We start from the raw sequence: 18,654 nt of genomic DNA, 5'->3' as shown, positions 1-18,654 counted from the left end.
CAGGTGATTTTTTAAATAATTTATACTAAATTTATCAAATAACACTAAAATATAAAATCATATCTCAAATAATTTTACCCAAGAAAATGCTATAAAAGGTATTTAAAAAGTCACATACCTCAGGTATAACTTCTTCTGAGGCCGAAAAGAAGTAGGTATAAACAATTAATTCTGAAGCTACTTCTATGTATTTCTCCTGTAGAAATATTTGAAAATTTAAAAAAATAAAATGAGCCACTTTTTCATATTTGTGTGTGTGTATATTTTTATGTAGATATATACTTATATATATATGTGCACATGTTTAACTATATACAAGAGTATATTACAAGATATCACTATTATAAATTACACTGAAATTAAAGCGTAATCAGGTTTACCAACTGATTACTTTTTAATTATTCATTTTAATAAGTTATTTTAATAAATTAATAAATAAGAGGATCTCAGTCCTTAATCCAAAAATAACACTTTGAAAATTAAAACAATTAAATTATTCAAAGATTTCTACAATTCACAAAGCACATACCAAATTTACTTCATTTTAATCATATTTTCAAATTCAAAATCAATATTTAAGTTTACATATTTAGAAACTAATATTTACTTAACTCATAACTGAGGATAAAGTCAAAATAACAATCTAAACGGGGGAAAGAATACAGAGAGATCCATGAATGATTTTTTAAAAAATTACTTAAAATGAAAGTACAGCAATCATCACAAAGCTATCAGCTACATGATTCCAGTTAAACAAATATATAGATTAATATGCTATAATTCTGGGATATTCTTCTGGGAACTGATTCATCTATAAAGAAGTTGCCTCCTACATTCAAGTACGGTCCCACCCTCACATTAGCCTTTTATATTCAAACTGTTTGCCATGCTATAAATTTGAGATCATGGAACTGTCCCAACTATCACAGATTCATGTCACAATTTATTGTGCATTTTCCCCCAAAAAATACCTCTATTAAAAGGAAACATTAAAGCATTATCAAATCTGATAGTATTTACATATTTTGTTCCATGATCTCATTAAATGTGGACACTAGTTCCTATAGTGCTAATCATCATTTAATCTGTTGTAACTTTTATCCCTGTTCCTTTGAAATACTCATTAGGATCCCCACAAAAAGTGCTGCTTTTCTTACTGGATCTCATTGTTTCTTGGAGATCAGTGGAAGTACTGCTTAGCAACAATTACTTTTACTCTTACTACATGAATATCCCAACCTATTCTCCAGAGATCACAGGACAGATCTGCTCATAAACTTTAGCATTCTTGCTCAATAAAGTTTTACAAATAAAATATTTTTAAACCTGTATTTGATTTATGTTTCTCCATCTGGCAAAGAGGTCCACTCTAGTCAAAAAAGATTGAGGGACATATGACTTAAGTTTGGAGTATTTTGTCAAATTACTTTGAGAACTTCTCTATTATAAGTTGCAATTACATTTATAGTGTGTTTTTGTTTGTTTGGTTTTTTCCCTGGCTAGTGTACATGAAGAACATCACAATCTATGAAGATCAAGAACCTTACTGAAATGATACTTCTTGTGGCAGGTAATCTTGGACATATCAAACTAACTCCATTAATTTCACTGTCTAAGGAGAACTGTGAAGTATGCTCCATTTATTAGTTTTATGTTTTAAAGTTAAAATTTTAAATGAGTATCAAGTGACATTAAAAAAAAAAAAACACAAAAAAACTTTTTTTTTTTCTTTCAGGATTCCACTACCATCTAACTTCCATGAAATCTGCTTTCCAACCTTCCTAATCTCCCAAATATTTTATCTCAAAAATTTTTGATTTCCTCAAGTCCTTCTCAACCAGTTTTAAGTAAAATTAAAACATTCTTCTAAGACAGAAATAATAGAACATTCCCTGCTTCTTTTATATCTTGGACTGATCTTTTTGGTATCTTATTAAAGCTCCCCTTTAACTTTTAACTTCTTGCCTTGCAACTTTGGGTAACCCACAATGACCCTTCAGAACTTTGCTGTTCCTTCATTTGCACAGAAACAAAAAATTTCGTTCTACCATTAGCTGCAAATTAAATTAAACAACAATAACCATAATAACATACTAACTCCTAATTTCCCATTTTCAGTATCTCTGGAATTTCTCATCTGCTCTATATATGAATATCAGATAAAACTTTCTAAACTACCATTTCTATTATATAACTCCTCTACTCAAGAATAAACAATTTTGTACAAATGTTAAGATTCAAAATGAAATTCCTAAGCCTTATTTTTTAAACCTTCCCCAATTTCATATAGACCTTCATATAAAACCCGCACTTCTTTCCAGTGAAGTCATATTTAATTCCCAAATGGATACCATCCAATTCAACTTATATCTAAGAAAAAAATTTCTCTATGTCATAATATAACAATCTTTGCTTTTCAAAGAGATGCAATACCTCCCATGATAACCTATTTCTGCTCTCTAATCCCAAACTGAATAAACTTCAATATTCTTCATGACCATAAAATTATAACTAGACAAAACATAAAACATGATCTAGTCAAACCCCTACATCTTATATATAAAAGTATTTGAATTTTACTCTCTTAAATTTCCTCTTATTAGATTTAGCCTGAGATCATTTTTGTATCCTATCTTCCAATATATTAGTTATCCCTCTCTGGTTTGTGTCATCTTCCAAACTGGTATTATACCATCTAGGACCAAATATAGATTCCAAGGGAACATCAATTAAGAGATTTCTGGGCATTCAACTAGTTGAGAATCCATCAAACTGAAATAATTTTTAATCCACATCTCTCCATTTAGTGGATAGGAAAACCACAAGCAGTTCTACTAAAATTCAAATAAATTGATTTACAGAATTCTCCTTATCAAGTAGTGTAGTACTTCCATTAAAAAAGAAAATATTAGTCTGGTATAAGCTATTGTTGCCACTACTCATTACAAATGTTCAATTAACTATAATTTTTAATGAAATGTTTTAGAATTTTGACAGGAATTAAAATCAAGTTCATTTGTCTATAGTTTTTAGACTCACATTCTTCTAATCCTTGTTTGAAAAGTAGGGCAAAATTTGCCTTTCCCTAAATCTACATCACTTTATCTCTATAATCTTTCAAGGACAACTAATAATAGCTCAACAATCATATCTGCCAAAGACTATTTAGACCAGGATCTATATAGATCCAGTGTCTTGAATTCATTTCTCTTAGAATATATCTACTTCTTCTAGGAGTCAATTCACTATTGAAAGACCTTTTTGGTCTTTTCTTTCAAATCCAAGATCATTCTTCCTAGAAAGGAAAACATTTAAGATGGTTCTTGATCATTCCTCAAAAATTATTACTTCTCCCCGCAAGCAGCAGTCCTAATTCTTTTTATCCTACTACTTTTCTCTAATTTGTATAAAATAAAAACCAAAAAAGCCACCTTTTTTATAGTCCTCAGCTCATTCTGATCTTTAGTGTTTCTAATACTATTCCATCTTCCTCCCTTATCTATAATATAAAATCCATTTTTTAACTACTGCAAACAACTTCTAAATATCTAAATTAGTCAACAAATCATCAAATTTCCAATTTATTTCAATAACTTTTCCTCCCTAAAATTCTTTTGTGTGTTCATATTTTGCTACTGAGATCTTTTTAGCCTTCTCAAGCTGAAATTCTCTGTAGAATTTTAAGAAATTGGATTCTGAACCCTTTAAAATCTATATTTTTCACAACTAGAAAGCGTATTAGACTAAGACCTAGCTTTCCTTCCCTATCAATACTGAAATAGAATGGTCACTTCTTACTTTTTATTGTTAAATTCTGTGTCAATTCTAAAAGTTATCATCAGTGGTTCTCTACTTTTTGAAAAATACAAGTACGGAAAATCATAAATTATTAGCCCCAGTCCTAGTCACTCTCTTGAGTCCTAGTCACAACTACTATTAAACTACTATTGTTCACAGATATCTGGTACTTAGTATGTACAAAAACAAAATAAAAGAAAATCAGTCATTATTTTTCCCAGAAAGCTTACTTCCCCTTCTTCCCTGCTTTTGTCAAAAGTGTCATTGTCCTTTTAGTAAACCAGGTTTATAATCTTAGTCAACCTCTCATTCTAAAACATTTCATTAAAAATGATAATTATTGAACATTTATAATGAGTAGTATCAAGAATAGCTTATCCCAGACTAATATTATCTTTTTTTTTTTTTTTAATGGAATTGCTGCAGTAATTGATAAGGGGAATTCTGCAAATCAATTTATTTGAATTTTACCAGAACATCTGAAAAGATTTCTTGTGGTATTTCTGCCCACTAAATGGAGAAATGTGGATTAAAATTATTTCAATTTGATGGATTCTCAACTAGCCGAGTGTCTGGAAATATCTTAATTGATGTTTCTTTTATCTGCTTTGTGTATGTTTTATATATATCTATATATGTATTTTGCCTCCTTTGATAGGAAATAAACTTCTTGAGGAATCTCCATTATCTAAGGTGGCACCTGGAACAGAATTAAGTACTTGTAAGTGTCTATTCTTTGATTGATATGCTTTTGGTTGGGGGAGAGCTCTAGAAAAAATTTATTGAAGTTCACCAACTCAACTGTCTACATGCCACTTATGATATGATCCTTAACTTTTCTTCTACTTCCTCTTTCTAAAAAGATCAATAGCATATTCCAAAGACAATATGACTTTTGTTTCTGTATTAACAATCTTTACTCTAATATTTTCTATTATATTACCCTGATCTATTCCCTTAATTTCCTCATGGAATATGTAATTTTAAAATACAATGTTTCCCTCTATTACCTATATCGTTTCTTTTGAATGAAATGTATACTTAATCAAGACAAAAGTAGAGTAACAGACAGAAATCAGCTTCAGACCTGAAATTCAAGAACCTTCTCCATTCCAAAGAAGTTATTTAGGGTTAATTAACCTACAGTGCCTTAAGCAACTAAGATTACAAACTGCAGAACAATACGAACCTGCAGTTATAGAAAATTTCCTCACAGAGTTCCCTACAACAACAAAAGTATTAGTCGAGGAAAAAAAAAAAAATTACACTCATCATATTTAAATAGAGGAAGTTTGGCATCTCTCATCTGTTTCCTCATTTCTAAGATAAGCAAACACCAGAAATAATGGAAAATAAGAAAGTACTCTATATCACTGAATAAATTAAATTAGTTACAGGCTACGCATACATTAACTTTGCTAACAATCGCAAAAAAAAAAAAAAAAAAAAACAAAAAAAACTGTACAGTCAAGTACAGTTAAAACAATAGAAATAAAGAAGTCTATAGTAAAATACTTAGGTTTAAATACTACCTCTGATAATTAATATCTGTGTGATCTTAGGCTAGTTATTAAACATCCCTGAGTCTCAATTTCCTCATCTGAAGAATAAAAGAACTGTAGTAGTTTGCCTTTAAGATAATTTTCACTTAAAAATCCACGATCTTGGAAAATATGTAAACTATTTATTACTTACAAAATCTATTTTCATATATTACAAAAAGATTAAACAAGAAATTAGCTTTGATATTTGAAAAAATGTCTACAAATATATACATTTTATACCTATATTTCAAAATATCTGGAATCAAGTTTTCTTGCATGGATATTTAGAATTTAGTATGCTATAGGAACTATGACTTACTTAAAATGCGACAAAACAAGTTTTAACTTGGTATTCAAAATTTATCTTCATTTCAAACCTTTAAAGGTGACTCTCCTCCAACATAAAGAAACAGTACACGATGCCTCTTCTTCACATGTTCAAACATCTGTTGACTTGGAAGTGGACGGATTAGTGCCCTGTATTTAAAAAAGAACATTTTTTGTTTAAATTAAAATAAAACCTACTTTCGAACTTACAAATCAAGATTATGTATTTGTATAAAATGACTGTTACACTTTCACAATTGTGCAAGAGTTAAAAGATTTTAATATATCTCTCTTACAAAATAACAAACCAATACATTTATATGCATATATTTATGATTATGGGTCATATATCCAATATGTTTTATATATATATGTATATTATATTATATATATATGTTTGTATACATACACATATGAATACATCCATTTTTTATTACAAAATAACTATATAACTAATAACTTATTAAATTTTTTACCTACATGTTTAAAAGGAAACTAAATTAAAATTAAACTACATTAAAAATAACAAAACAAAAATTGAGAATTTATCAGAAATAGCTAATGTAACATGAATTACTACATATTGTGTATATTATTGGAAACATCTGTATCCACAAGTTTTGTAGATTTGGTGTGTTTAAAAAATAGGCAGTTCTCTCAAGTATTGCATCATTCTGCATTCTATTTTTACCTTTTTAACAATTAGCTAGAGTTGATGCAACTACAAAAGTTAGCCTTGAAATTTTGGTTGCAATACTTTCGATAGCAATTGCATCAGAAAAAAATATCTTATAACATTCAATAGAAATCTGTAAAACAAACATCAACAAAAAATCTACCAAAATCCCATGACCATAACTTGAGGAGGGAGGAGAGGGGGAAATCTCACAAGCCTTACTGATTTTATTTTAAAATGACTATTAAAAAAAACCAAAAACCATAAAAACAAAAATAATTATAGTAAGTCCTAAAATATTTGAATGTCTCTAAATCCCATCATTAACCTACTTTTTTCTTTCTCTCTCAAAACTTAATGGAATCAGTTGTTCACTCTTTTCTCTTTTTGTTTATGTAGTGGTCCTATTCATGATTAAGTGTAAGTTCTCCAACTATACTCACTCTAATAGTCCGCTCCCCTAGGATGAATCCTAGGAAGTCAAATTTCATATTATGGTTTAAGGTTTACAAAGAACTTTATTCATAACAACCGTGTAAGTTGCTGCAAGCATTATATCTCTCTCTTTCTTTCTTATTCTTTTTTTTTTAATTTTTAGGAAATTAAGACTTAAAAATAAAGTGACTAGCTCATGATCACACAGGTAGAAACCCAAATATCATGACTCCAAGTCAGGGATAGTCTGTCTTTGATAAAGAAAACCTTTCTGTATATACAAATGATCCCATTCAATTCAGTCTTCTCCTGCAGATAGTCTCTTCTACCTACAATACTCTCACTTATCTTTCTTCCAGTCTATTTGCTCCTTCTATATTGCATGTAAACAAACATGTTAAGCTGCACACCTTTCCTCATTTTCAGTACTTCCATTTTTTCTTCTCATTTTACCATCTTCCTAGGCTCAAAAACTTGTCATCAACAATTTTCACATTTTATCACCCACCCCCTTCCCAAAATTTAATCTGGTAAAAAATCTTAAAATGTTATACTTTAATAACAAGTCTCATATATGCCCTTTTCTTTCCTCTCACAGTGCTACGAAGCTGGAACATTTTCTCATTATCTCATTCCTAAAATACTGCAATAGTCTTCTGGTTTGTATCTCTGACTCAATCTCTCCCCACTTTAATACTTCTAATACATCCTTCACTTAGCTGTCAATGTCTCCCTATTCAATAAACTCCAGTAGCTTCCTATCAGCTCCAGCATCAAATATAATAAAATATTAATACATATTAAATATAATAAAACAGTCTATTTTGCTTTTAAAACCCTTCATATCCTCCTTCTTCTTTTCCAAACTGCTTACACCTTAACCACTCCCACATAGCCTGAGACCCAGTAACACTGGTTGTTGCTTGCATAAGACAATTCTTCTCCATACCCTAAGCATCTTCATTAGCAATTTTCTAAGTCCGGATTTCTCTCCCTTCTCATCTATGTTCTTAAAGTTTCAGCTAAAATCCTCTCCAAGAATTCTTTCCCAATTTCCTTTAATGCTAATGGCTTCCCTCTGTTGATTATCTTGTTCTGATGTATCTTATTTGTAATGTTGTCTACTCCATTACAGATTGAGATTTGCAATCTTTTTACCTATAGTTTAATAATATCAAAGAAGACCAAAAATTCTGTTTCTGAACTTCCTTCTGAGCTACAATTCTAAATATACCTGCAACATCTCTCCATCTTGGTTTCCTACCAAACCTCAAATTCAATACATCAAAAACAAAGCTTATTTGGTATTTTTCCACTTATACTTATTAGTACTTATGACTTACATTGCTACCACCCCACTCTTCCACTGGTAGCATGTGGGTATTTTAATTTTTCCCTTTTCTTTACTTTTCATGTTCAATTATTTACCAAATTCTGCCATTTTCACCTCGGTAAATTCTCTTGCTTCTATGTCTTTCCCATTACACCTGTTGTCAACATCTTAGGTTTCAAAATTATCTCTTATACACTCTTATAATAGCTGATGGGTGTTTTTTTTCCCATTTGATTTTTTTCTTTCCCCAATCCATCAATTAATTATACAGCTAAACTATTTTTTATACATTCTAAAGTCTCTGATAACAGAGTATATCACTTTCATATTTTTAGCTTCTTTGAGTAGCATATTTTGCACACAGTAAGGACTTCATGGATAATTACCTGAATTGAATCTATTAAGTCCAAATCTCTACTAAAAAATATGCAGGAATTCCTTCAAAAATATTTTTTTAAAGGATCTCAATTTCTCTGATTATATTCAAGGTCTTCAAAAATCTGCAGACACCCTTACTTTTTACCTAGTTATAGCTAAGTTCACAGTAAACAGAACACTAGACCAGGAGTCAAGAAGATCTGAGTTCAAATTCTGCCAAAAGAGTTACTATGTGACTCTGAACAACTCACTTAACCTGTTTTTCTCAATTTCCTCATTTTAAAAATGGAGCTAATAATAAACACTGACCTCCCAGCTTTGTTGGGAGAATAAATCTTACAATATTTGTAAAATGTTTTGCAATCTTAAAGTGATAGCTAACTGCTAAATATAACCTTCCTTTTCCATCCTCTTTCTTCTAACCAAACTGTCTACCTTGGGCTTCATCATTTCCCTTTCTCCATCTCTACTTTTGTAATATTCGTCCTTTCCTTCTTCACATTTCAAATGTCTTTAAAGTGTAAAGTGCTTAGCCTAATTCCTGGGACATTGTAGATACTCTATAAATGCTTATTCCTTTTTTTTCCTTCTTTAACATCTTTCTCTTCAAAGAAATCTTACCTGATCTATTCTGTATCTCTCAATATCAAACACTAAATAATCTTCAATCTTAGACCTCATATAATACTTTACAATTCTTGAAATTAAGCATACATTATGGGTATTGTAATTGTGTTTTATATGTATTATATTATTATTGTACTATTATCTATTGTGCTATTAGCTCCATGAGCATAATCACTGTACCTTTTTTAGTTTGAATGTTCCTCAGGACTTAGAACACAAGGCTTTGCAAATAGCAAGTGCTAAGTATTTGGTGAATGTTGAATAAGTGAATAAAATCAAGCTCTATGTACTGACTTTCTCATTTCACAGTCAAATTTTGATCACTTTTGTTTTCTGAATAGTACTTTTATAAAATTTAACATTAGCACATTTAATAAATGGCAATGATCGACTTACATACACGAGGTCTCACATTGCACATGCTTCAGTTGCAGCCATTCTGGATGCAATGAAAAAGAAAAAAATTTGGACCAACTTCAAATGTTGATTTCAAGAGTCTGTGTGACCCTATCAACAAGTTATCATTAAACAAACCTCAAAACTTCAAAATTTTGCTAGGAATTATTAATCAAAATGTCAATTATGCCTATAATGTGCCCCATTATGGTCCTAACACACTTTTAATAAAGCATCTTTATATTCTACATGAAAATTTCTATTTGAAAGAAACTGCTTGAGTCCAGAAAGTTAGTGTTGTTTTTTAAGTGTGTAGGCAAAGAGAAATCATTGTGTAAGTTTGTGGAATTAATGGCCTCTCTAAATAATATGAAAATTAAATGTGGAATATATTTTTATTACATAATAAGTGAGAAAAAAGTAAATGAAATCCATCTACTTAATTTTTCTTGAACATGGTATGTAAATAAAAACTAGTGATAAATGGGTTGCTCATTAAAAATAAAGCTGCAATTACTGTTAACTTTTATCATTTTTTTATTTATGTTTTATGATGCAGTATAAAATTGGAATTACAATGTAAGATAATACAATAATGACTACATAGAACAACACTTTCAACATGTTTAAAGACCATAAGAAAAACAAAGTTAATGACATAAAGAACTCTGCAAAATGACATTTTTCTGTACCACATCGGATTCTTACATATCTGTTACATAAATTTACACTTCAAAAATACCCCCTGTAAATTGTAATTATACAATTAAAACACAAAAAATATTTAAAGTAATTAATATCCTTAAGAGTTTAATTCTCTACATTTGACCCTATTATATTATTTTCAAGGAAGAACAAATACTTACCCAGAGACTCTATGAGCAAACTCAATGATATCATCTCTAGTTCTAGGCCCTCGGTAGTTATATGCCAGGTCATTTTTTAATCTTTAAAAGAAAAAGAAAAAAAGACTGATTTGATTTTCTGATTATTTAAGTATTTGAATGTGGTTTTAATTTGTTAATTAAAAAGTTATTTGATTGTAGTTAGAAAAAGTTAGTTTTCAAAACACAAATGGAATGTATTAAAAAATAAGTTACAGAAGCATACATTAAATAGAAATTTAATTTAGAACAACTGAACCAAATTATAAAGAAAAATATAATCCAAATAAAGTAGTGTATCGGTACCTCATAAAAGATTTTTGCATATATGGTAGGAAAAAGTATATGCATATATGTATATAGATTATATACCTATATCCATGTATATAGTAATTCATATATGAAATATATATCCATACAAATGTGAGTGTAAACACCCACCCACCCTGACACTTAAAAAAAAAAAAAAAAACAACAAGAAGGGGGAGATGGGGCAAATTAACTTTAGAGTCACAGGGTATATAGAAATGGAAAAAAACAATGTCATTTGTAATCAAACCCCCACTCCTCTATCTATACTTTCCCCCTTACTTTTTGGCTTTTCTTCCCAGGAGACAAGGTAAGATTAAAGTAAACAAGATTAAAACTCATTCTGAGGTAGAGGAGAGGAGATTCTTGCCTGTCCCTGCCTGTGGGATTTGGGAGCAAAGATTAGACAGATCTAACTCTGTATAATGTCTAATGTATGGCTACATATAGCCATCTATGCAATAGATACCTATGGAATATATAAGAGGGATGGAAGGGAAGAAAGGAAGGAAGGGACAGAGGGAGGGGAAGAAGGAAAGGAAAAAGGAAGGAAGAGAAAAAAAGGAAAGGAGGAAGAAAGGGAGAGAATGCAGGAAGGGAGGGAGGGGAAAAAGACAATGAATGAAAAAGGGGAAAAGGAAAGAAAGGGAAAGAGAGGGAGGGAGGCAAGAAGGAAGGAAGGATGAAAAGGAGGGAGGAGGGGGAAGGGCAAAGGAATGGAGGAAGGAGGAAGGAAAAAAGGAAATAAGAAACTAAGAAACAAAGAAAGTTTACATATATATATGCATCTATTGATATGCATATATATACTTATATATCTATTTAGATGTAAATGTGTATATATATTTTTTCTTATCCATATAAAATGTCTAAGAGGGATTTATACACTAAGTAAAGATATTCTTTATGAAAGTATCAGTAAAAAAAAAAAAAAAAAAAAAAAAAAAAAAAAAAAAAAAAAAAAAGTGGGTTTTCCCAAATGATAATTGACTAAAAGTTGTAGAAAATCAGAACTCTTTATGCTTACTTTTTCTGATTACCAAAAAAGGGCATCTGGTTTTACTCATTTAGTTTTCTCCCATACATATAAGACTTTTCAAAATTTCATGATAGATTTATCATCAAAAATGCCCTCTTATAATAAATATCAGACAAAACACAAAACAAAGATATATGCTCCCCAAAAGTATTCAACACTGTGATGTAAATTCAGCACAGATTCTAGGTGGTAAAGTATGTTGTGTATTTGAAGTATATAGTAAGTTTGAATAGGCTGCAATAAATAATCAACAAAAGAATTGAGATCACACTGTTAGATGGAAAGTACAAAAAGGGAAAGGATTCATATCATGATAAAAGACTTATCAAATTAAGGAGTTTTGTGGTTTGTGAATATCAAAATAGGAAACTTTGCAAGTTTTGGCAAGATCAAGGACAGGGCCATTTCTCTTACACTGTTGAGGTGAAGTAGAATAGGTGGTCATGGTAATTAAGTTAAACTAAGTAAATAGGAAGTTAATAGTTTTGTGTATAGCCTTCCAAATAGTTCTGAATCCCTCTTATTACTTTACTGTTAAATCTCAATCTCTCACTCTTTATATACACAAAGACAAACACATCTTTTACAAAAGAATTATATGACATATTTTACAAAAAGCTTTTGATACAAATAAAATATATCTGCATCATTCCTCTCATCTACTGGTTATTTAATTATACTGTCAAGAAGGAAATTAAGTTAGCATGACATGATCTGTTGTTGATGAATATATCATTACTTCACCTTATAAATGTTTGCCAACTGTCTTTTTTAATCATGTGTCTTAGAATGTTCCAAGGAATTAAAACCAAACTTACTGATTTACACTGAGAAGACCACTCTCTTCCCTTTTTTAAAATTGCAGCAATGAAAACTACTAAGTTAATTAAAATAAAATTGCTTTCTTGTATATTGTCCATAATCTTTAAGCAATTGCTCTTTGAACAATAAAATAACTGCAGCAACCAACTCTAAGGAAAAGATTCCAAAATATGATGTAATTAATTATCTATAAATCCCAGGAAATGTGTTTCAGTTCTGGTGGACTACAACCAGTAGATCAACAAATACAAATTATCATTTAACTCACATTCTGATTAATTGCGATGATCTAGAATAGTTTCCCTTTAAACACAAAATTCCAAAGTTAAATAATGGCAGCATTTCCTGTAAGCATTCAATCATCATAATAATAGCTAATATTTTATAGTATTTTATATATTACAAATTACTTGTCATGTATTATCTGAAGTAGTCTTTACAACAATGCTAAAAGGCAGGTAACTAAATCACTGTATAAATAAGAAACTGAGGCACTTCAGAGTTTACAAACAGGGTACATAAACTACTCAGTAGAAAAAGCAGGACTGAAACACAAGCTTCTGATTCTAAGTTCAGTGTTTTTTTGGTAATCAAAGGGCCTGGTTTTCTTTTTCTTTTTTTTTTTTAAAGTATGATGATGTGATAGTATAAGTTGGTATGCCAAGATAAATCTAAAAATATGTTGCATTGGAGCATAAGATTCAGAGAAATGAACTTGGTTGCTCAAATCTAGACTTCATTGATTTCTAGTTGTATGATAGACAAATTCCATCTCTTTGAGCCTTATCACCATAATCTGTAAAATGAGTGATACTACTTTCACTACTTAATTCCCAAAAAATGATGTCAAGAAAGTCCTTTATAAATCATAACATACTATTAATGTTGATTATATGTCTCAAAAACTAAGCGAATTGACAAAAATGCATATTTAACAACCACATTTGACTCAACTTACAGCTTAATCGTTGGATATCCTCTAACTCCAAATTCTGAAGCAATGCCTGGAAAATTAAAAGAACAATAAATAAATTCAATCTTCTTTATGTTTACACCAATTCTTCACTAAAGTCTTAATCCAAAAGCCTCATCAAGGCACAGATGATACTATGTTTTAAAACTATGACTACATACAAATCTGTATTATTATAGGTAGAAGGAACACCCCTGATCCTTGAACTTTTAATATATACTGTGAGCTTCACCAGAGTAAGAAACTGATTTTAGTCTTTCTTTTTCTTTTTTTTTTTTGGTATCCTCAGTGCTTAACATAATGCTCAATATACAGTAAGAACTTGACAAATGCTTACTACCTAACAAGAAGATAACAAGAAAATGGGAATTTCGTATCTACATTTTTAAAATTACTTTTTACTTGTATTCATGAATTTAAAATTGTTAAAGTAAAATGAGTTTTACTTATATAAATAATTTTTTCATTTTATTGGTTTGGACATTTCTCCCTTTAACAAAAATCACAATTCCTTAGCTGACCATTTTTGATATCTTAATTGTTAAATCTAATGGCCTTTTATCAAACCTCGTATTTGACTTCTCTATATCTGAAACTATAAATCTTTAATATTATTCTTAATATTGTATTCTCTCTAGGTTTCCATATCACTACTCCAATTTGGTTCTCCTTATATCTGTATGCTATTGTTTCTCAGTGCTCTCTGCTGGATCTTTATATAGCTGATACCTGCTAATGGTAGGCATTCCCCCAGGGTTCTGTATTGGTCTCCTTTCTAATTATTATTTCACTTGATCTCATCACTTTACAAAGGGTCCAACTCTCAGCTTTATGCAGATGACTCTCAGATCTGTAAGTTCATATTCATATCTTAACCTCTCTCTTGCTTCTCTACCAATCTATTAGTCATCTCAAAATGGATATCCTATAATCATCCTAGATTCAAGGTGTCTAAAATTGTAATCTATTATTGCTCCTACCAAACATCCTCTCATCCTAATTTCTCTATTACTAATGAAGACCTCAAGTCTTCACTAACGTGAAGATGGGATAAATACAACTTTTTCTACGAATTATACTAAAAAGAAGAAGATAGAGATAATGATAACACTCATTCAATCACTTAGGCTTGCAACTAAGAGATCATCTTCAATCCTTTATTCTTAATCACCAAATCTAATCTGTTGTCAAGTCCTGTCATTTTTATCTTTCTAACATCTCTTCTCTGACAATCTCATGGTGACAATCTCATGGTGCAGATCCTCATTACCCCATATCAGTACAATTGAAATTCCCTTTTGGTAGGTCTCCCTGCCCCAAGTATCTCCCTATTCCAGTCTATCCTCCACTCAGGTATCATATGAATCTTTCTTAAACATCCATTTTCCATAAAGTTTCTATAATAAAAATTAATTAAAATTATTTATCTTCACTTCCTGAGAAAATTCTAACACTTCTCCAAATTCATAAAGCTAGGTAAAAAAAGCAATGTGGAAAAGTAATTCAGGAATCCCTACACTAAAAGCTCACTAGATAAAGGAACCTGACAGCACTTATTTTTTGACCAAAACAATGAAGATGGTTTGGAAATAAATTATTATCAAACAAGGTATCAGAGACTATGAAAGGCAAGGATATACAGTGATTTATTTGATAACTTTGAATTATTAGCAATGAATCTCTGCTAGCACACCCAAGAACACAACAAAGGCTAACAATTAACATGCTTCCCCTCCATACTAGTCCCTCCCTATTCCCTCATTCCCTTTCCAGTCTCTTGAAGATCCAGATTCCAGGCTTAAGGAATGCAACTAGCCAGCTACAACCAATTCTGAGGAAAAACCTGCCTGGAAATATAACCCTTGACAACAATGCAAACATCCAAACTGTTGGTGCAGGTCAAAGAATTAATGAATAGGGGGAGATGAATAGAACAAGAGGACAGGAACACTTGGATACTGAGGGTGGTAGAGTAGGTGGAGTCTGCATCACTGTACCAAGCCTGAAGGCAAAAACACAGCAATCATCTGGGGATAGTCTTGAGCATCTTAAGGTAAATTGGGGTCAGAGACTCCATGGGACAGCCCAGCACTGGAGAAGGAGCTGATTTGAGACCTATCTCCCAAGGAAACAACAATAAATAGGGATAGATTCACAAAGTGAGCAATAGTGGAAAAAATATGGGCATGGGGGGGAAGGAAGAGTGGAAGAAGTAACAAATAACTGAAGACTTCAGAAGGAAGAAAACTAAAAGACCTTGAAAATAAGCAGATAAATCAAAAAGAAATACAGTAACAATTGAAGGAAAAATGACCTCCAAATCTAGTAAACAAATTCAATCATTCATGAATAAACACTGCAAAATAAAGGAAAACAATACAACACAATACAAGAAAGAGAACATAGTAGTATTTGAGGAGAAAGTAGGATCACAATACACTATTCCTGTGTAATTCAAAAGAGAAAGGAGAATTATGAGAGCAGAATTTACCTGGCCTGCAAAGCAAAAATAATTAGCAATATAGAAAAAATAGAATCAGCAATAGCAAGACTCATTAAAAAAAAAAAAAAAAAAAAGAACAATAAATTGGGAATAAAAATATGCATTTACATTGTGAAGGATAATCTGGAAGAACAGAAGCATTTTTTTTTTTTTTTTTTTTTGCTGAGGCAATTGGGGTTAAGTGACTTGCCCAGGGTCACACAGCTAGAAAAAATAATAAAATTAAAAGAAAATATATTCATACTCATCTCAAAGACAAAATATATAGAGGCAACCTAAGGATCACAAGTCTCCCAGGAAAAAAAGACAAGTCAAAAAACAAACAAAAAAATACTTTAATATCATAATGGATGAAATAATAAGAGAACTGCCAAGAACTTCTCAACACACACACACAAAATGAAATATCTATTGAAAGAATTCAAAGTATCTTCAGCAAAAACAAAACAAAACAACAATAAGGAAAAATCTCAAAGCTGTAAGCACAGCTCAAACACAGACTATTCCCTTCTGATTAGAAATCTTAAGAGGAAATGGAACAATGTACTTTGAAGGACAATCAGAGGAAATAAAACAATGTACTTTGAAGGACAACAGAGCTCAGGATGCAGTCCAGGATGACCTATCCTGCAAATCTGAGCCTAACTATATATGAAAAAAAATTAACATGACTTTCAAATGATCTGATTTGATGATGATTTTCAAATTATTTTAGATAAAAAACAGAATTGAGGAAATTATATGCTTTTCAAACATCTCAGCTGACAGAAATGCATGAAGAGTGAATAAAGAAGGCAAAGACAGCAACAACCTGACAAGAGAGACCAGTAAAAGATCTGTTTCTAAATGTATATAAGGAAACATAGGAGGGAGAGGGGAAAAAAAATCTAGTAGCGATAACAAAGAAGAGGCAGGCAGAACCTCAAAAGGAAATTAAAATATATGAGCTATCTGCAACAGAGATTGGGATCAAGGATAAATATAGAGGGTTGGCCTTAGCAAGGAGAAGGGTCATTTCTTCTTTAGAGGATGAAATGAAGGAGAAGATAGTGGGAAAAGTAGTCTGTGAAAAAGGAAAAAAGGGGCACCAGCTATTTAATTTTATCAATAAAATACAAGTTAAGTTCCTCAGTTTTTATGATGATATGATACATAGTTGTTGTAAGGAGAAGAAAGGCAAATTAGAGAGAAGCAGAATGAATGCCTTGCCTTGCTACAGTGAAAGCATAGAGTACTGTACTATTCGACTATCTTTTTCTTTATATTTGAAGGTCTTCCTCTTGATGGCTTATAGAATTTTTTTAGAATTTAATTGTTAAATTTAACTTTATATGTCTTTGGGTTTGCAGTCTTAAGGTTTTTTTTTGTTATTGTTGTTTTGTTTTTGCTGGAGACACTTTCTGAACTCAATCATCCTCATTTTGTGACTGTATTTTTAAACTCTACTTAGATGTATCTGAATAGAAGAGGAAATGAAAAGTGGCAGTAGTCCAAGAATGAAACTTCACAAAACATAACTAGGAAGAAAAGACAGACACAAGGGATTCAAGAATAAAGAATAGTATACAGTTCATTGCTCAACAGTAATGGAGTCCCAGATTCACCTAGAATAGTCTCCCACTGGTAAAAACAAACCCCAAAGTCATCGAACTTCAATGAGGAAACACAAATAGCCTGCAAAAGGTAACTGAACATGCTACTCATATGGTTTTATGGTAATATCTCTTTAGATTGCACTCTTGGGATCCCAATATTTTCTTTTGGAGATAGTCAAGAACAGTATGGTTAAAGAACTTCACACTCAGATAGCTGACTAAAGTAACAAGCTTCTTTACTGCAGTGTTAGCTACAAAGTATAGTAATAGTAACTGTAGTAATACTTAAAATTTTATAACATACTTTAAGGAGTGCAAAGCATTTTACATCTAAAATCTCTGATTCTCACAACAACCCTGCAAGGTAGGAGTCATTAGTATAAAAAAGGATTTAGGTGTTTCCTTAAACGAAGGAGAAAAAACTCCATTCAAACTGAAAATATGCAGTTTCTGATTCCCAATGTGATGAATGAAGGAGCTTGGAGTGTAGAATATAAGATTACAATGTAAAAGACAAAGAAGAAAATACATATGAAAATGACTATAAATAGAACAATGGTGAAGGCTGAATTTAGAAAGATGTTCCAGGTAGTATATACAGATTAAATTCTGACAACTGCTTTTTGGATTTCTTAAACTGTCCAATAAACATGCAAAATTCAACATATCCAAAACTAAATTTATTATCTTTCTCCTTAGACCCTCCCCTTCCAAACTTTCCTATTACTGTAGAGGGCACCACTCCCCAGGTTCATTCTTTACCATCTTTTATTCACTATATCCAATCTGTTATCAAATCTCTTGATTTTACCATTGCAGTATCTCTCTAATTTATCTGTTCTTTTCTCTAATACAGCCATCACTCTGGCACAAACTCTCATAACCTCCTCCTCAAGTTCATTCTCCATTCAGCTTCCAAAGTGATTTTTCTAAAGCAAAGACCCAGTTATATCTCCCCCAGGAATTCCCTATTACCTCCAAGATAAAACACAAAATCCAAAGTCCATCAGAACTA

The 18,654-nt window shown here is 31.0% G+C and overlaps 1 protein-coding gene across 4 annotated transcripts in view; it reads right to left on the bottom strand.

The window, feature by feature from the left end:
* TMX3 (thioredoxin related transmembrane protein 3) overlaps nucleotides 1-18,654 on the bottom strand; it is an 82,183-nt gene that overhangs the window by 38,344 nt on the left and 25,185 nt on the right. For all 4 annotated transcript variants that reach the window (XM_074274177.1, XM_074274170.1, XM_074274184.1 and 1 more), the window contains 4 exons: nucleotides 13,527-13,572; nucleotides 10,381-10,461; nucleotides 5,720-5,819; nucleotides 119-196 (listed from right to left, as the gene is read on the bottom strand). In XM_074274177.1, coding sequence (XP_074130278.1) covers nucleotides 119-196; nucleotides 5,720-5,819; nucleotides 10,381-10,461; nucleotides 13,527-13,572 — 305 coding nt within the window. The remainder of the gene's footprint in view (nucleotides 1-118; nucleotides 197-5,719; nucleotides 5,820-10,380; nucleotides 10,462-13,526; nucleotides 13,573-18,654) is intronic.

This window comes from Sminthopsis crassicaudata, chromosome 1 (genome assembly GCF_048593235.1).
Source record: "Sminthopsis crassicaudata isolate SCR6 chromosome 1, ASM4859323v1, whole genome shotgun sequence".
NCBI lineage: Eukaryota > Metazoa > Chordata > Mammalia > Dasyuromorphia > Dasyuridae > Sminthopsis > Sminthopsis crassicaudata.
Note: the sequence above shows the minus strand (reverse complement) of the source record. Positions and strands in the feature narration are given on the sequence as shown.